At 43.3% G+C, this 19939-nt stretch overlaps 1 protein-coding gene across 1 annotated transcript; it reads left to right on the top strand.

Annotated features, from left to right (window-relative positions):
* The first annotated feature begins 1571 nt into the window (after positions 1-1571).
* Positions 1572-17676, top strand: baz2a (bromodomain adjacent to zinc finger domain, 2A). Its single transcript, XM_046396371.1, has 30 exons — positions 1572-1596; positions 2338-2461; positions 2688-3572; positions 4511-6607; positions 6811-7086; positions 7181-7558; positions 7650-7710; positions 8029-8137; positions 8298-8399; positions 8528-8750; positions 8918-8979; positions 9178-9243; positions 9346-9738; positions 9834-10088; positions 10191-10405; positions 10502-10576; positions 10685-10859; positions 10938-11000; positions 11087-11231; positions 11334-11953; positions 12060-12396; positions 12683-12838; positions 12959-13119; positions 13504-13569; positions 13698-13981; positions 14068-14203; positions 14300-14446; positions 14572-14801; positions 14964-15107; positions 15733-17676. The coding sequence occupies exons 1-30, from the start codon at positions 1573-1575 to the stop codon at positions 15890-15892; spliced, it is 8169 nt and encodes a 2722-aa protein (XP_046252327.1). The 5' UTR covers position 1572; the 3' UTR covers positions 15893-17676.
* The last annotated feature ends 2263 nt before the right edge of the window (positions 17677-19939 follow it).

The following is a 19939-nucleotide window of genomic DNA, read 5'->3' on the forward strand; positions in this document are numbered from 1 at the left end:
TCCTCACTGTCATATCCGAGAAGCAGACTGTAATGTGCAGTGCTAATATCCTGTTTTTACCCCGAAGCCCGTTGAAATAAAGCTCTATTAGTCTGTTGATTAGTACCTACAATAGGATGACTGGCGTGGATATACTTAAGATAGTTGTTTGATAGCTTTTATTGAAACCGGCGTCTTTTAAGGGTGGTCTCGTCAACAAAAATAAATCAATACATTTGAGGAAAAAAACGCTTTTTGATCCTGTGACTGAGCGTTAATTTACAAGTTACATTTGAATGTAGGCATAACTTAGCTTACGAGCTATAAACTCACATAAGTATTATCAACAGTCATTAAACACTTAATTGTGTTCGTGTTCAGCAGTGATGGGGAAAGAAACCATCAGCACATATAATGAACATTTAACGTACTTACAGTACGGTTATAAGGTAATGTAGGTTACTTGAGTAATTCTATTCCACGGTACTAAATACTTTTGCATTTCAGATTGTACTTTTTGCATTTATAGTATGTGACTGTTGCCAAACTGCGTTGCAGATAAAGATTTTTTTAAATATATATATATAATCATGCATTATTATGAAGTAAATTAAAAGACTGTGTTAGACGACACACATAGATAAAAGCAGTGACCCACATAAAGTGCATCTTTATAAAATGAATCAGTAATAACAATGCAATAATCTATGGTAAGCATTCCTGGGAGCATTCCTCTTTAATAATGAGTAATAAAAAAACATTTTGTTGAAGATACTGATAAAAGTATAAAGTAATTAATTAAGCTAATACATTAACAATACATTACTATTGCTATTACTGTTATTATTTTCTTGTGAAGTTACTTGAACAAATTAGACCGGATGTGTACGTAGTTATCGTTGGGACGTTTACACTGCTACTGTTCGCTCTGTTCTGTGATCATGGCTGCACTGGACCACACCAGCCATGTTTGCTAATTTAAAACCCAAAGGTTAGGGAATAGTTGTTTATTATTTACCGCTGTGCCATCCTCACCTGCATATCCGTTTAGACGAAGGTTTAGAGGCGTCTGCGCCTTCGAAATCCAAGGACTACAAGGTTGGATAGCTTTAACTGAAATATCAGCGAAACTTTTGCTGGTGGTAGTGTGGGAAGATGATGCTCAACAAAAATTGTCTGTGTGCGTGCAGCGTAAACAATGTAACTTCATCTGCTAGCTAACGTTAGCGCATGAACAAAAGGGAGCACGCCTCCATCTGTTAACTAGCGAGTCTCGGCGAGTTAATGTTATTCATTATCAACAGACCGACTAATATTTATTTTCATCCGCGGCGATCTCTTGCTGATGGGCACCATGGATCCAAACCAGCGTGGTTGCGGTACCTGCTACCTGGCTATTAGCTAACATCGCAGCTTAACTACCATACTTATTCTGGGTAAACGTTAAGGATGCTATAAGTTAGCTGTCTAGCTAGCGTGTGTTAGCTAGGTTCTATTGTGGAGATTTAGCTAAATAACCTTGGAACCGGATCGGGAGATATTTTGTCTGATGTTTCACGCTAAAGTAAACGGTTCATACAGCTTCGTTATGATATGAACTCATATCCACCGTTAACGGTATCGGATGTTAGCACAGCTGAGTAGCTGCTCTTTAAAGTGAATTGTTGGTTTGAGAACGCAGCTAGCGCGACTTAGCTAGCGCGACGTCTGCTTTTGCAACGGCCTTGTTGAATTAGGAAATGAAGTATCCATTGAGGGCTACTTTAGTATTACGAGTGTATGGAATTGCTAAACAGCTAGTGGTGTGGTAACAGTCTTTCAGGCCTCGCACTGATTCTAAAATATTCTCGCTAATCCCACCATTATTACTTGGCCGAGGCCGCCGGGTCTTGAATACTGTTTGCGAGGCTATGCCTGCCTGGGCCGTACATTTATCGTGGTAGATTGAGGAGGATGTGCCCGTGTTAGCAGCGCCTCATCAGCGATAATGATGAGCTTCTATTGTAATATCCCGGTTGTCCATTACGGCTCGCTAGGGCCTGGCATCTGCTGTTTCTGGCTGCGACATTTTGACGGTTGTTGTTGGAACGAAATGGTGCTGTCACAAGCTGCAGCTGCCAAAATAATTTAGGAGACATTTCACGAAGGACATTGTACATATTACGTAGCGTCTTCAAAGCTGCACGGAAATAAATGGAAATGAATTAAGTAAAACGTTTGTGTTTCATATGGTGATGCATATAGCGCACAGGCGTTCTGGCCCAGCGATTGCATGACTTCTGTGCATTTTGCTAGGGATGGATGGATTAAATTTCTATGTTTATTTTTTGTGTTCTTTTTTTTTTTTTTTTTTTTTAGATGGAGTCAAATAATCATTTCAACTATGGCACCCACTCCTCAGCAAACTCAGGACTGAAACTCTCCTCAGGGGATTCTCTTTATACTAACGGGTCCTCCATGAGTTTTCCTCAGCAGGGGAAGAGTGAGTAGTTGTAGTCTTTTTCACTGTATCTGTCAGAGAACCAATAAAATGAACCTTATTTTGAAATTTGTCAGTATGTGCACCTCATAGAATGAGACTTCACAGACAGGTGTCTTAATTCTTTGTTTTGATAGTCTAACCCATTTCAGTTATAAAGTCAACAAACACATTATTTTATGAATGCAAACTGTAACACTAATTTGACTGATATTCTTGTATCAAACAGATATGAATGGCGAAATGAATGTGAATGGCGTCACTACTGTACTTGGGTCCGGTATGTCTGGTTCCCACCCACCAACAGCTCCTTACCCACACATGAGCAACCACCACCAGAGCAGCATGGGCTATGACTACTTGTGGGGAGGACATCCCCAGTATGGTCCAGCCATGGGCACCTCTCCTGGACATGGGATGCACCAGAAGCAGCCTACACCTGGGATGGTGCAGCCTCAGTCACAGCACCACTTCCAGGGTCATGGACAATACCAACTGAATGGGGGTATTGAAAGCTCCCACCAGTCCTCTGTGGCAGGCCCACCAAACATGCCTCTTACTGGGAGTCAGTACTGGAACAGGAGTAACCCTGGCCCACAGCAGATGAGTTATAATTCCCAACGTATGTATGGGACCTACCAGAGTCAGACACATCCTGGAATTACACCATCACAGCATCACCAGCAACAGCCCTTACAACCGCCTCCACATCAGTCATCACAGCAGCACCTCCATTCCCATCGTCACCCACCCCACCACCACCAGCAGCACCAGCAACCGCAGCATTATGGCATAATGCCTAATGGGATGCCCTACTACCAGCATCAACCCCAGCACCCGTCCCTGCCGTCTCCACAGCAGCCACCACAGCAGTCTCAGACCCAAGGCCAAGCTCAGATGATGCCCCCGGCTGCCCAGAATTTTACCCCTCCACGTGGCAGCCCACAGCACCATAGTTTAGGCAGAGGGGGCTCAAGTAGCCCTCTGCCTTTGGGCATGTCCTCAGCAACAATGATGTCACCGTCAACCATGCAGGATAGTGGGTCACCCAAGGGCCACAGCAGGGAACGGAGCCCTCATGCTAGCAATGTGGGAATAACTACAGCCATGCAAGGTGAATACTTTATACTTACAGATGTGTTTGTAGAACTGTACAGTTGGGCCTGAAAATTATAGTTCCTTTATTTTACATTTTCTCTACACTGCTGGTTGTCTGGCTTTTTTTAAAGTTTTATTTCTTAATAATTTAATCAGTCCTCTACTTTACATTTCCTCCTTTACTGCCAGCACTTTAGTGATACTCGTGAAGTCATATGGTCTTCTTCCTCTTTGGTCAGACTGGGCCTAGACACATCAGTCGTTGATTATGTAATAACATGGTTGTGTTTTCCATGGTCTCTATATAAAATTGTGTTGTTGAAATAGAATTATTGTTGAGCTTACAGCTGTTTGCTCACTATTGTGATGATTGCTTAAATCAAATGTGAAAATTTATTTAAGTTTTTTTCTATTTATTTTAGTATACATTTAAAAATGTATGTATTTATTTATTTATTTAGTCTTATATGATAGTAAGCTAAGTCTTTAAGTTTTGCACTTTCAACGGGACTAGGATCACGTTCCATTCTAGGAAACTGTGATGGCCACCTTTCACTATGTTTATAGCCTAAACAATTTGAAATTTAGCAAATTAAAAAATAAATGAAGTTGCAGCCCCACTGGTTATGTCTAGCACATCAATGTGTGATAACAGGGTCAACCTTAATTGCCAGCACTCAGTGGTTGGGTAGTGCCAAAAGTCAACCAGCAGGTGCCACTCTTTGACTATGTAAAACAACTTGGACTGTCACTGAGGGTGCTTGTGAGCTGACTGAACACACCTTTCTTTCCCTATGCAATTAATTATATAAAAATGAAGTATCAGTCACCATTAGATGCATCAATATAACTGAAACAAACCTACACTGAATACACCATTAAAGAAAACATTTTCCTGCAAAACGGAAGTTTATTTTTTTAGTTGACCGTTTTGTTTATTCTCTTCTTTTTCAGGACATCCAAGAGAAGCTGTCAAGGAGGTAGACACAAGCTATAATGGCATGGAAAGGGCACCTGTGGCCCAGAGGCTACCCGCAAATGACAGTTACCAACCCAAACCTGTAGTACCTGCAACTGATTATCGTCAGCATTCTGAACATTCAGCAGCTCAGCGTCCAGAAATGACTTCCTCTGTCCGAGAGTCAGCAATGAATACACCTCCCCAGTCAGCAGCATCTCAGCCCTCTGCATCAACATCTTTAACCAAGGACTCCACACCTCCTCGGGTCTCTGCCTCTTCTGCTGTTTCTGAGCTTCCCATGTCTGCCCGTGGGCCCCCTATAGTGTCATCTCCTGAAATAGAATCTACTCCACCCCAAATCTCAACACCTCCCCGTGTCTCCTCTGTTGCATCTCCAGCTGCTCCTCTTAGGCTTTGCTCATCTCCTGTAAAAGTGCAAAGCCTCAGGCAAGAGATGTCCCCACCTGGATCCAAGAATCTGACAGTGGGGTCCTCTTCTTCCTCCCTGTCTACATCGCCTGCAAAGTCATCTTCACCTCTTGCTTCGACTGATAGTGTGTCTAGACCTGCGGCACTTTCATCTCCTTCATTGGAGCCTGTGTCTCATCCAACCAAGTCTTCTGGATCTTCTTCAAGTCTCTCCCCTCCTGCCCTAGTGTCTGTGTCTTCTTACTCTGCTGCTCCACCCATCTCTTCTCTTGAACAGATGGTTCAAGGGTCCAAGTCACCTTTGATGGTATCTGGAGCTCAGCATGAAAAGCCTGGACCCCCAAACTTAATGTCTACCACTTCATCTGTGAGTGCAAAATCTTCATCTGTTGGTGTGGCTCCACCTCTAATTTCACATACAGCACAATCACAACCATCGATGTCAACATCATCTGGCTCTTGTTTATCAGCATCTGTATCTTCCATGTCAATGCCAAAAACTCTTTCATTTGGCAGTAAATCTTCTGACCCTACACCCGCAACCCAGTGTCAGACAAACACTCCAGCTGCTGACTCTGGTCTTTCTGCTGCCTCTGCAGTGTCATTACCACCCAGAATAGTGAACTCACCTCCCCAAGTAGCCCATGAACGTCCGACAGTCCGACCTCTGTCTACCCTACCTCTTCTAACCACTCAAGCCTCCAGGACTGCACCCGTGTCCACCCCTCCTGCCTTGGTATCTGTGCCTCCTGCAATGGGTACATCTTCTGGAGTGGTTCAAAATTCAGACTCTGAGCAGCATCCCTTGAACACCACTCCTCCTCATGCACTAAAGCATTCGTCACCCAAGTTAGAGCACCATGGTCATAGTGAGGATGGAAAATTGTTGGCTAATGAAAGAAATGGAAAACCAGAGGAATCCCTCCCTCAGCTTGATTCAGGCACAAAAACAACAGCACAGAAGGTGGAAGCTGCTGAGACTAATGCATCTGAAATTCACTCACTCAAATCTCCCAACGATCTTTCTGATAAACCCTTGCAGATCACAGTTGCTCCTGATCAAAAGTCCAGTAATAAACAGATAGATTCTGAAAAGCACCACGTTCAGAGCATCGTCATCTGTGAGTCAGAGGACTCCATGGTGGAGCAGACTCCAGTCAGGAAATCGTCTTATCTCCACAACAGAAGGGAAGAACATCTGAGGGACGAAGAAAGTTTTGATAGCTCTTCACAATTTGATGGCCATTCAACATTTGACACCCCCACTAAAACTGATGTAAGTTCTGTCTTGGAAAAACCCTCTCTTGTAGATGATGATAGCTCATGTGTACATGACTCCATTCAATTTGACAACAGCTGTCTACAGAGAAAGGACACTTCTCGGTTTGACAGTAGTTCGTATGCAGAAGAGGAAGCCTCCGATGCATTTGATACCATGAGAGATAGCAGCTCTTTTGTTGAAGACTCCAGAGATGACACGCTGGACTCCATGGAAGGGGAAACATCTGAGGGACAAGAGACCAAGGACAGCTACCAAGTCACAGGAGAATCCATGCTGGAGTCTTCTCTTAACGGCACCTCTCAGGTGGAAGAGCCCTCTGTCGACTCAAGTGATGTGTCCAACTCACTCTCATTTGCACCTTCTCAGTCAGGTCAAAAAGGTAAATTCTTAAAGTTCTTGAATATAATACATGATGTTTATTGGATTTTATTTTTCCCTTAATAAAAAGTAGATTTCTTTGTAGTCATTGCATTGCATTTGCATTCATTTCTAGTAAACAGTACAGTACGCTTTGTTTTTTGAATGTCGTTATACTTAATTTCTCAATTCTGCTAATAATAATTAAATGTTGTTTTCTCTCAGGACCTGAGGCAGAGTGGGAGCCCAGAGGACATGATACACCAGACTCAGCTGGACGCATTAGCATTAAAACCACTGTTAATGAGACAATGACTCCACCAAGTTTCAAGATGAGAGATGAGAACTTCATTGCCTTCAGTACCCCAGCAGAGGGCCCTGCTGTGCACCCACTCCAGCCAGTAACTGATCAGATTGTGTCAGCTGCTGGAGGGCATCTGAAAACCCCAGGGAAACCACGCAAACCTCGAGCTCCAAAGGCAATATGGATGAAAACCCCAGGTATTCAACAGTCTTTCAACATGTTAATTTAAAAAAATTAAAAAAAAAAGATTTTATTTAAAACATTTTTTCTCTTTTTTTTTGGCATTTTAAGCTCCTGAGGAGACCCAGCGGAAGCCTCGGGTTCGAACCCCTAAAGTGGAGAAGATAAAGACTGATGAAGAAGGAGGCAATAAAGATGAAGGAGCCAAGGGCAGAAAGAGAAAGAAATCTGTGAGGGTGGATGTTAAAGAAACATCAGAAGGATGTGGAGAGTCTGGGCCACCCACAGCAGAGGTTGATCCCATCACAGCCACAATTGAAGCTGTTCTGGCCAACGCTTCGGCAATTGACACTTCAGTTGATAAACCCAAGAAGATCAAAAGGGTCAAGAAGCAACACCCAGAAGGAAATGCTGTAAAAACACCTAAACAAGATCCTGAAAAATCTGCTGACAACGTTGATGAGAACGATGATGACAGCTCCACTGCAGGTAATGAAGAAGTTTTGGTAGGGGTTCATATCATGTCACAATTTGACACTCAAATGCTAAATGTGGTTGTGTGTGCTTTTTCTTGAATCAGGTGAATCTAACAGACGGAGGGTTGCAACTGAGGAGCAGGTTCAGTTCCCACTGCAGCATGGGTAATTTTATTGTGTTATTATATCGTTTGTTTGCCAAAAAAGCTTTTCTGTACTATTACTCTGTAGTTCAGAATCAGTATTGGCTCAAGCTAAGAAACAATTTTTAAAAGCCAAAAATGTGAAATCCGAGATATTGAGTATTGTCATAACCTCAAATTTTTGTGTCTGCACAGTTTGGTATTTTTTTGTCTCATTTTTAAAAAAAAAAACATAATATTGTAATGTTATGTAATATTCAACAACAGTGAAATTGTGGATAACTTGTTTCTAAAAACTGCTGTATCACAGAAATGAAATAATGAACTCTCTTCTCTGTAGTTGGAGGAGGGAGATCCGTGTGAAGAAAATGGAGAGCCGCATGAAGGGAGAAACCTGGTATTACACACCTTGTGGAAGGAGGATGAAGCAGTTCCCGGAAATAATCAAGGTACATTTTCCTGGCCATGAAACAAAACCATAAAGGACTTTTAAGTTATTAAAATTATAGGGCAAGTACAACAGATGAGGTATTGATGATGTATATAAGAACAGTTTAAGGGTTGTTGTTTTTCTTCTCTCCTGCCTCATTCTCGAATTGCTTCACTCAGTACTTGAAGAGACACACGGATAGTGTGGTCACCAGAGAACACTTCAGCTTCAGCCCACGCATGCCTGTTGGAGATTTTTACGAAGAAAGAGAAACTCCTGAGGTGTGTATATTTCTGATTTAGTTGTTCATTCAGAATCAAGGATTGGATCAAAACTACTGCACAGTTAAACTCGGTATTAATACAAACAGTTTTGACACTTTGGAGACATTCTCTAAAATATGTTGCAGGGTATGAAGTGGGTGCTCTTGGCCAATGAGGAGGTCCCCTCTATGATCATGGCCATCACTGGCCGCAGAGGTCGACCTCCAAATCCTGATAAAGAGAAACCTCGCAGGGTTCGTGGCCTGAAGGGAGGGCAGACCCGACGCCCGGGTAGGCCTCCTAAACCCAAGATGATCGACCTCCTTAGCAAAGTTGACGCCAAGCTTTTGAAGAGACTGGAGGCCAAGGGTGAGTGCTAACAGACTGGAGGGAGGGATGAGTATACGGAAATGTTTAATAATAACACTTAAGTTCTGGCATACCAGTTTTACCAGTTTAAAGACCAGATGATGTGTTTTGTACATACCCTCAAGAAGTGTGTTCTGTATCTAACTGTTTCTGTTCCCTTTTTGTAGAGGCCCTCACAGAGGAAGAGAAAGAGAAACTTGCCAAAATCAAAAAGAAAATGAAGAGAAAGGTATGTCAGTCAGACAGTTTGAAATGTTGAACATGTATAAGGGCCACAACAGTTTGACATTGTCACAATAATGATAATGTCTAAGCAAATGTACATGATATGATAATTATGAATTATCATGCCACAGTAAAGCTGGTACTGGTGCTACTGCTGTTATGCTGTTGACATCTCATCCTTATTTTGTCATTTACTATTTAGGCAAGAATGAAGAGAAGGGAGGATGTGAAGATTAAGAAGATGAAAGAGGAGAAAAAGAGAGCCAAGGTACAGACAAACACTCAACTCAAAATAATTCAACAGCATTTCCTTCAGCACCACCGCCTCTTCCTCATCTCCACCTGTTCTTGCTTTCTTTTGTGGACTCAGCTGGAGCAAGAGGCCAAAGACCCAGCGGTGAAGGTCGAACCAACTGACCCAACAGCCCCACAAGTCACACATCCAGCATCAGGGACTGCTGCAGAACCCAAGAAGCCTGGCCGCAGGAGGTCAGTCAAGGTTGAGGCTCCTCCACCAATACAGCAGACTGATGAGGAGAGGATAGCCCAGGGTAAGAGGGTGTTGGGTGCTCGGAGTAAAGCCAAGGCTCTGGCTAAAGCCCAGGCGGAGGCAGAGGCGGCAGCTCAGGCTGCTCTGGCAGCTAAGAGGGCGGCAGAGAGGAGAGCACAGGCCCAGAGACGTCTGGAGGAGCGAAAGAGGCAGCAACTGATCGCAGAAGAGCTAAAGAAGCCCACAGAGGACATGTGTCTCACTGACCACAAAGTGAGTTCTGAACTTGACACCCAGTTTCTTATCTCACTGTGATTGCAGAAGATTTTTTTCAGGAAATCATGACCTTTGAATTTTGTCTCCATCAGCCCCTGCCAGAGCTGTCCCGTATCCCTGGTGTGGTTCTTTCTGGCACAGCTTTTGCACACTGCCTGGCTGTGGTTGAGTTCCTACATGGCTATGGCAGGGTGATTGGTCTTAATGTACCCAAGGACATCCCCAGCCTTGCTACCTTGCAGGAAGGTCTCTTAGGCCTGGGTGATAGCCAAGGAGAGGTCCAGGATCTACTGATAAAGCTGGTTGAGGCTGCACTCCATGATCCAGGCCTACCATCTTATTATCAGGTGTGTGATACATTTTGAGCATTTTCTCCGTTCATGCAGTTCCTAGTAAGAAATGAATGATGAATGAGTCTGCATTTCTCTCTCTATCTCCTCAACCTTCAGTCAGTGAAGATCCTTGGAGATAAGCTGGTTGAGTTGCAGCTCACCCGCTCCACGGTCTCAGAAGTACTTCGTATCTTCCTGGAATCTCATGGTTATGATACAGAAGTGTGCAACACGATGAGAACCAAAACATTTCATGCTCTGCCTCCTGATACCAAGGCAGCCATACTGGGTTTCCTGGTGGAAGAGCTCAACAGCAGCAACATTGTGACAAGGTTAATAAGAACTCATTGTTTATTCTGTTTACGTTTACTACCTCATTTCTTTATTAATTATTGTTACTTTATTAATGTATGTATTTTAAATTTCAGTGACATTGACAACACATTGGAAAACATCGCAACTTACAGGAAGAACAAGTGGATAATTGAGGGTAAATTGCGCAAGTAAGAGCATGATTTTCTTTCTTCGAATACAAAAATATTGATCAATTTTATGCAATTAAAGCACCAAGGTATGTGGCTTGTTGATTCTGATTGTTTTCTCCTTTGCAGACTGAAGGCGGCACTAGCGCGTCGTACAGGACGTTCAGAGGAAGAGCTGTGTTTCGAGGAGAGGAGGCGCAGTGCCAGAGTGGCCGAGGAAGAGAATCTCAGTATGGAGGAGAGCGGCCTGGTCGTGGAGAGAGGCAACCGTCGTGCACGCAAAGAAGAGCCCAAACTCAGTGACGTACGTATCTGCTCTGGTGTTGCTTCAGTATTAGAAGTGGATCATTCCTACACTGAATTTGTGTCTGTTCTGTGACAGAGTGAAAGTCCTACCACAGCCAGCATTCCAGAGCTTGAAAGGCAGATAGATAAGCTAACCAAGGTAATCCTAATGCTACACAGATGCGGTGATTTATACATTTATGCTGCTTTATTTTATTAATTATTCTCTGCTTTGGGATCTCACAGCGTCAAGCATTTTTCCGAAAAAAGCTGCTACAGTCTACTCATTCCATGAGGGCGACATTGCTGGGCCAAGACCGTTACCGGCGCAGATACTTAGTGCTACCTCATCTTGGAGGAGTTCTGGTTGAGGGACCAGAAGAACTGTTGAGTAAGTCTCAGAAGAGATCTGAAATAAATATAAGCCCATTTTTAGACCATACAAACTTTGGCTTGTCTGTTTTCATTTTTCACTTTCATTTCTGTCATGCAGCATCGGGAGATGTCCTTGTAGCCGAGGTTCCTGTCACCTTCCTCAAAAAGGAACCAAAAGTTGAGGAGACCCCCGTACCTACCAGCCCCCCTCCTGCTCTACCTTCCTCTCCTTCCTCTGCTACCCCTGCCCAGGCCCAGACCTTGTCTCCTGAGGAGGACCCCCTACCTGGCACTGCATCCCTCATGAGCAGGCCAAGAGGAAGAGGACGACCTCGAAAAATCAAACCAGAAGTGGAGCTTCACCTCCGCACTGCAAAGATTCGCCGCCGGCGTCGAAGTAGCGTGAGGTCTGGAGGGGAAGAGGGTCCAGGTTCACCAAACAGTGGCACCCAAGACCTCACACAGGCCGCTTTCCAGAGCTGGCTCAGCCAGTCACAGGAAGCAGTGACTAACGGCACATTCTCAGCACCAGGGGACGCTCCAGAGGGCAATCGACCAGAGGAGAGTGTGAAGGAGATGGCAGAGAAACAGGGACAGTGGTTCAACCTGCTCCCTAAACAACCGTGTGATGATAACTCTCTAACCGAGCCTCAGATACCCAACTCACCTGGTTCACCCCCTAAACTCCTTCCTCAGATCCCGAGTGCTCTGCCTGCTCTCGCTGCTGCAGTCATGCAGGTTTGCCACCACAGTCATAATTATAGGTACATGTAATGGTGCTATAATAACCCATTATCAGTCTTTTGTGTGGTATATAAATACATTATTTCTTCCCACCCATTAGCCAGACCAGCTCTTGCCTGGCGTGGCTCCAGCTGACTCTGCGACTCCAGTAACGCCACAGGATGTCCCCCCTCCACCTTCTGATGCTGTTGTTCCTGGTTGTGCCCCATTAGCACCTCCTCAGCTTCTTCCAGCCCCCATTCCTCCTGCAAAGCTCACTCCCACTACACCTGCCAGGCCTGGTCGCAGGCGGAGGAGAAGTAGCAGAGGAAGTAGTCCTGCCCGCAGGGGGATGAGAGGATCTGCAGCCAAGCGTCGTGGCCGTCCTCCCAACTCTGTGTTCCAAGAGCTCGAGCAGCAGTACTTTACACAACTTGTGGTCAAGCCCATACCAGCATGTAAGTTGTTGTTTTGAAAGGGTGTTACAATACTGAGGCAGTAAAAATGATTAAAAGGAACACATACTTCAGACTAGATAATTTTGTTTTACATAACTGTAAGGCAGCTCAGAGCTGATCCTGTTATTCATGATTGGTTACTTTCTGACATTTATCTTACAAAATTAAGGTAGGAAATCTACGTTTTATGTCACAGTGATTCGTTGTGTTTTCAGCTGAGAACACAAGCTGAGCCTCTCTCTTTCTTATTTTAATGTGTTGTGAAATATATACTTTTCCTTTCCAGCAATGGTGCGTGGCTGGTGGTGGATAAAGGATCCAGAAGAACTTTATAACACTTTACAGGCCCTCCATCCAAGGGGCATCAGGGAGAAGGTGCTCCATAAGCATTTGGCCAAACACATGGAGAGCTTAGCCGAGATGTGCACCAAACCTATCAACGGTGAGTTTTGTGCTAGTCGGCTTGGTTGCTTTGCATTTTAACTCTATTTAAGGTTTGACTTATGTTTTCCCTGTTGCTCTGCGTTCTCCTCACAACTGTTCTTGTGTTGATTCCGGCTAGACTCTTTGTTTGAGTTGAAGGTAGAGGACAAGGATGTCCTAATGGAAGAACTGCAGAAGCCCTGGCAAGTGCAGGAGAAGGCAGTGGAGACTGACATCAACGTCCTAAAGTGGGTGGAGGACCTGGAGCAACGGGTCATTGCCGCTGACCTCCATCTCAAGGTAAAAATTCACCTTTGTGTGTCACTGTTATACATCATCCGATTATGCCAAAACAATGGCTACTTGAGTTGAAGTCAAATTTATGGTGTGATGAAGATCATGATTTTTATGATACGATAGTGAAAATTTTTGGGACTTGAATACAATCTTTTAAAGTAATTTAGATAAAAAGGAAATGGTTTGAAAACGTCTTCTGCTCAAGTATGGCCAGGGTCATTTTTAGACATGATTTCACATTTCTCTTCTTATTTACTGTCCTCTCCCTACTGTCAAAATCTCTCATAGAGATATAAAATAAAATATGCAACATATTATCAAATACTGATGTATTGGCTTGTGAAAAGTCGCCAAAAGAGTTCAACGTGCACTTTGTGTTTCTTCAAGGCTCTTCCCCAGAGTGCAGTGAGTGATGCTGAATCTAACACAGAGACACCAGTGGCAGAATTTCAGGTAACTATTAAAACACTTGGTAAAATGATTTCTCACAGTTCTCAAGTCTGAAGTTAAGCCTTGCATAGCTCCTGTTTGATTATCACCGTCTCTGAAACTCAAACTATGTATCTCGTCCCCTTTTTAAGCCCTACACAATCCCAGATCCAGACTCCACACGTGATGACCTCCAGTACTATGAACATGACGCCGATCCAAACGATGACTGGATTGTGCGAACTAAGAAGGAGTGGTCTGGCCTGCCGCGTATCGCCACACACCCGCTGGACTTGGCCGTGCTGCGATTGGCCAACCTTGAGCGCAACATTGAGAGACGCTACCTGAAGGAGCCGTTGTGGAACCCAGCTGAAGTGATGCGCCTGGCTCCCCTCACCCCGACCCCGGGAGAAGAGCATCCCATGGATGTCATCAGGTGAGAAGACTTTGGAGTGCAGGGGAGATGGCTTTGTTTTGTTTCATATGTTAACTTTCTTGTCTTAAAATTGTCTTCTGTTGCAGTTTGGAAAGTGAGATCACGTCTCGGCTACGAACATGGCGACAAGCCCTCGATCGCTGCCGCAGCGCTCCCCAAGTCTGTCTGTGTTTACTTCAGCTGGAGAAGGCCATTGCTTGGGAGAGATCTGTGACTAAAGTGGTAAGTAACTTTATCGCTTTTTTCTTGTTCTTCTTTGGGGGGCACAAACCATATTAAATTTTTCTAATTTCTTCTCTTTGGTCACTTTTTATGCAGACTTGCCAGGTTTGCAGAAAGGGAGACAATGATGATTGCCTGTTGCTGTGTGACGGCTGTGATCGTGGCTGCCATATGTACTGCCTAAGGCCCAAAATCACTGAGGTGCCAGAGGGAGACTGGTTTTGTCCTACCTGTGTTTCCCAGGTCAGAACCCTTCCTATGATTGTTCACTAAGAAATAACTTAAAACTGACCAAAACTTGCTGTTTTGAATCTCTGCTACATTTCCTCATCAGCTCAATCTGCTTCCTCATTTGCTCTGTCTCTCAGAAGGAAAGTAATTCACCTCGCTCATGCAAGATGAGGACCAGGGTGAAAAAGAGAAGATATGAAGATGACAGCTCCGAAGATGAAATGACAACGCGGCGTAGTGGCGGCATGTCAACACGGTACAAGGAAACTGTAGCTTCCTCCTCATCTTCCCGTAGCTTGGGAGAAGGAGGCACCACTAAACGTCGTCGCATGACAACCCGCAACCAGCCTGACCTCACCTTCTGCGAGTGAGTCCTGCCTTCACCGCTGTCGAACTGTCCATTTGCAGCTCAAGTACTTCCTAAAGTTGCACAGCCACTTCATTTTTAAGTCTGCATGAGGACTTCTGTTGTGAGCGTTTTGTTGTGATGATTTGTGTTAATTCTTTTATTTATTATATTATCTCCCAGGATCATTCTGATGGAGATGGAGGCTCATGCTGATGCCTGGCCGTTTCTTGAACCTGTCAACCCCCGACTGGTGCCAGGTTACCGCCGCATTATCAAGAACCCCATGGACTTCCTCACCATGAGAGAACGACTGCTACAGGGAGGGTAAGAGCAGGTCACTCTATACATTTCGTTACTGCTTTATTTTTTTATCTTATTTTTTTTAGCTCTTGTGCTCTATACACACACGTTACCTGAGAAAAGGTGGAAATTTTCCATCCTTGTACTTTTTAATTTATCTTTTTAATTTCTATTTTGAAATATAACATCAGCACTTATATTCAGAAAAAGTATACAGCCCATTTCCAAGTAGAACTGCCCCAATTTTACATTCGCACGCTATTTAAACACATGAAACATGCGCCAATTCCAGGCAGCAAACAATCAAAAAACACGACTGGGAAAGAATGGGGGATGAAAATGAACAGATACACATTAGTATTGGTAAATTGATGGGAATAATGTGGCTTAATAATACATTTTCTTTCCCCACCCTCTTCCATGGTATATGTTCTTATGTATTTGTTGGTTCCTGGGGTTGATCGTTTGTTCTGTAGTCACACATTTAGAAAAGAAATATACAAGCCCCGCTTGTGTGGGGGAGGTTTTTTTTGTTTTTTATTTTATCACCAAGTGCTGAAAATAAGACTCTGCAGGCACCTTCCTGAGTATAATATGTCTCTCCCTGGTATATTTTAACATCAGTCATTCCTCTGTTTCTTTGTCTCAGGTACTGCAGCTGTGAAGAGTTTGCAGCAGACGCTCAGCTTGTATTCAACAACTGTGAGCTGTTTAACGAGGACACGTCGGAGGTGGGAATGGCTGGACACGCCATGAGGCGCTTTTTTGAGAGCCGCTGGGCGGAGTTTTACTCAAATAAGGACAAATAGGAGCGTACAACGTCCCCCCCTCGATGGTGGGACTATATGCTGTTGGTGCTGTCACCGTCCCAGTCACACACTCTCCATTACTGCTAAGACTGGAGATTCTGCCAGCTATGTGTACTCTCTCATGTATAGGTATATATGTATAGATTTTGGCTATTTGTCTGTTATTGTTTCCTCTACCGGCCTAATCTTTTCCAGGCCCACAGCTGAACTGGCTTGAACTTGTACCCATTCACCATCACAGAGAATGAGAACATGCCTCTTTTCACCTTTCCTTCCTCTTTTTTTGTGTCTCCTCATCCTCACCTCAGCACCTCATCTCCTGTTTGCTTTCTCCTGTCACAACCTTTCCCAAGCCCCATGTCGTAGCGAGGCCTTTGGTCAAACCCTGCTGTGGGGCAATGATCCGGCCTCTGCCCCTGAGTGTTTTGACTCTCAGACTCTTACAGGGGCTACTCACACTATTGCAGCTTATCAGCTGCATACTGGACCTGCTTAGCACCGTTCAACAACAAAATGAATCAAAACTTCACTCAGCTCGGGCCATTTCTTACCTGTTCAATGGAAACGTAATGTAACGTGGTCTTATGCCGAGAAGTAATTTTTTTCCTCCAATATATTTTTATTATATATTCTATATATAAATATATATAAAGATTACAATAGCTGGGATTATTTAATAGCAATAGCTTGTAGTGAAGTGTACAGATTACCTTATAGAGATGTCTAGACGATTTATGAAAAGGCCAGTTAAGCTAAAAGGAATCTGTTCTTGGACTGTCACAAGTAGACTTTGTATAACCTCCACTTAAAGTCTTGCACGCACACATGAAACACTTTTCACCAACACACAAACATGCAAATGACTTCACACATATCCCACCTTTGCTGCTGTGTGAAAGACACTGGTTTCTGAAACTGGAGGAATTTTTTTTCATGTTGTCAGTCAGTCTGCATTTAGACTCTTAAATTTCACTGTCCCTCTTGTGAAGGAGCAAATAGTCAGCAGCGTTGCACCTATTTTGTGTCACAGACTATACAACTGAAGGGATGCTACTGCAACACACACACACACACACACACACACACAGAGCTCACACTGAAATTTTGCAATTTTGCTCTCATAGTATGAAATCAGACCAAGACAAGTTGGTGTTTGCAGCTTGAAAACTTCAAAAGCATTTGATCCATGCTGAACCTGACACTCCTACTTCTGTTTGTGTCCAATCTAACAAGGTGAAAACATGTAAAGCTGGTGATTATGTGTGAGGCTGAAATCCTCCCATTTAAAGACTAGAGTTGCAAAGGATTTCTGATAATGAAGCACTGGGCACATTCCGGCCTGGTTTTTCTGTCTTACATTCCTTTTATTGATTTTATTTTTCTTTTCGTGCTGTACAAGGGCCAATGTACGATGTTGTGCGGCATGGTTGGTGTGCTCTGAAGGCGACAGGATGACTCCACAGTCTGGGTTTTATTTAAACATGTTTCTTACACTGAACTCAAATCCGTTGATAGGAAATAAACTTTGATGTTCCTTGTTACACTTAAAGGGACAGATGTTTTTTCAAAAAAGAAAAAAAAAAGACATGAAAACCAAATGTGGTGTTAAGTGAATTTTTAATAATGTACAGTTTTGGTGACTTTAAATTTGTTCCTTTATATTTTTAGGACCAATTCATCATTTTTAAGAGGAGGTATTACAAGACTCTGTCGTATTAAGGTGATGTAACACGTGTGCATCTGTAGAATGTACTGTGAGTTGAATAAAAACCACATCTAGTATAGAGTATTTTTTCTCTTTCTGTTTCTCTTTGGCTTCATATCTGAATTTTCTTCTGTGTGTTCTCCGTGTTTGAGAGACAGAAATAGAAACATGAGGGGGAAAACTAAGCCCCCTAAACTTGATGGTTTCCCTCGTGTCTTCCCACAGTCCAGAGATATGAAGATTAACTCATGTGGCAACGCAGCCAGATGTTTTACCTGTCTGTGTGCGTTATAGCCAGAATAGACGGGCGATCTGTTTGGAGGTGTACCCAACCGACTCAGCCAGTGCATGCTGGGATAGCATGACTGAACGGGATTAAAGAAATACATAGATATACTGCACATACTGTAGCTGAAATCTATCAGGGGCAGATCTAGTGCCAGAGGTTTGGTGTAAATCATAATATGTATGAATAAAGTTATTAAAGTGTACAGTGGTTGAGTCGACAGCAGATGAATACAACGATTGCACTGTGCTACAGCCAGCCATTAGTTGATCAATTTTCTGGGCAGTCAGCAAGTATTCTGATGAATTGATTAATGGGTTCCTGCTTCTGTGAGGATTTGTTTTCTTTGTGTGACAGTAAATGCTGCCGGTTACATGAAACAAGACATTTTAAGACCTCAACGGAGGCTTTCATAAATTGTCAAGCATTTTTCGCTATTTTCTTTTTACATTTTACAGACTAAAACAGTAAACTGATTTATTATTACCATTGATTAATCTTCCTATTATTTTTCTCATAAGGAACTTATTCAATAATATGATCTTAAATTGCATCTTAAATGAATTACTGTATGAAGAACTGCTTTGTCAGAAAGAAAGATTCCAGTTTAAGTAATACGTAGAAACGTTGCTGTTCCATTTTAGTAGCATGTACTAATATGAGATACTAGTATTTGTATTAATAGAGTGAAGTTTATGTTACATTTATAGTGTGCTGACAGGTTCTCTAATGTTTCTGCTAATTGCAGCAAATGTAACAACAACATAGTTGAAACAAGTACTGCTTTCAAAATGTCATTAACATTTTCCTAATAATCTCATGTTGGCTACTTACCTCATAACTCAGCTAAAACTTAGAAGACAAGCCTACTGCAATATGTCACATGTAAGGGTGAACAAGAGCCCTTAACCACTATGGAAATATGCTGAAGTATTTGGGCGGGGCTCTGCAGCTCCCTGGAGAGTCCTGTCTGAGGCACATGCTGCTGGGGATGTCCTGCCATCACTCCCAGCTGCTCTACAGTGGTAAAGACTCAAGTACAACACACTTATATTCTCCACTTACGTCTACAAAGCGCCTAAAAACAATACAAGCAAACAGAATAAACACATAAATAAGATCAGAATTAGAAAAATAAAGGCCTGTATATTTATACTTGTAGCACATCTCTCCCTTTGCCCTCCATTGCTCTCTCAAATCCCTGAGCTGGCACTTTGCGTGAGTGTGTGTGTGAAATTGTGTCAGTGTCAGCACTCTGGGCGGAGGGGGCTGAAAACTCCCCACGCCAGCGGGTTCCAGTGTGCCCCCCGCCCGTCCAGTTCCACACAGTTGGGCTTAGCCCCACAAAAGGGAGGATAACAGTTTAACAGTTGCTGTGGAGAGGAGGGGGTAATCCACGGCATAATGGGGCATGCCAGCACCCCCCAACCAACCAGTTCATTCTGGACTGCCAGATTGAGGGCCCCTGATGCCTGGAGGGTCAAGAGAATCAGTGTGAACTCAAAACATCTCCGTATCATCACGAACATCATGTCAGCTGCCTCTATTCTGCTGCTAAAGCACACAGTCAAAATAACGACAATATTAATATGTTTTAAAGCGGCCCCGACTTACTTGTTGTTTCGTCAACATGTCCAAGGTGATTGTTCTCAGTTTTTACTGAAACAGAGGAATTCTGTCTTTACAAAGGGTGTTTGTTTGATATCAAAGGGAGAAAATGAAAAGCATGCACAGATGCAGCATCACAAAAGGCTCTATGGCAACAGCATCATGAAAAAGAGTCCCCATGGTGATCAGAGCAGTACCTCACGCGTAGTTTGTGGAAGGAATAAAAGGAGGGCAGGAGGACATCATTTGAAATCTTTGGGTTTAGCGTTTAGACATAACACAACAGTCAGCTTTACATTTGGTTTCACATTTACATTTGCTCTTATTTAATACTTAATGTATTTCTTCTGCTGTGAACACCAGCCCATCACACTTCAAACACGGACCTTCTGAGAGTCTCATTTCCCTCCAGCAGATAAGAGAACAGATGGAGGAATCAGACTAATCT

This window comes from Scatophagus argus, chromosome 8 (assembly GCF_020382885.2).
Source record: "Scatophagus argus isolate fScaArg1 chromosome 8, fScaArg1.pri, whole genome shotgun sequence".
Classification (NCBI taxonomy): Eukaryota; Metazoa; Chordata; class Actinopteri; family Scatophagidae; genus Scatophagus; species Scatophagus argus.

What these genes read in the sequence shown, in the direction of transcription:
- baz2a (XM_046396371.1), top strand. Translation starts at nt 1,573, where the DNA reads ATGAACTCATATCCACCGTTAACG. An exon ending in TTCTCAGTCAGGTCAAAAAG is followed by an intron (nt 6,608 to 6,810) that starts GTAAATTCTTAA and finishes GTTTTCTCTCAG; the next exon opens with GACCTGAGGCAGAGTGGGAG. An exon ending in TGATGACAGCTCCACTGCAG is followed by an intron (nt 7,559 to 7,649) that starts GTAATGAAGAAG and finishes TTCTTGAATCAG; the next exon opens with GTGAATCTAACAGACGGAGG.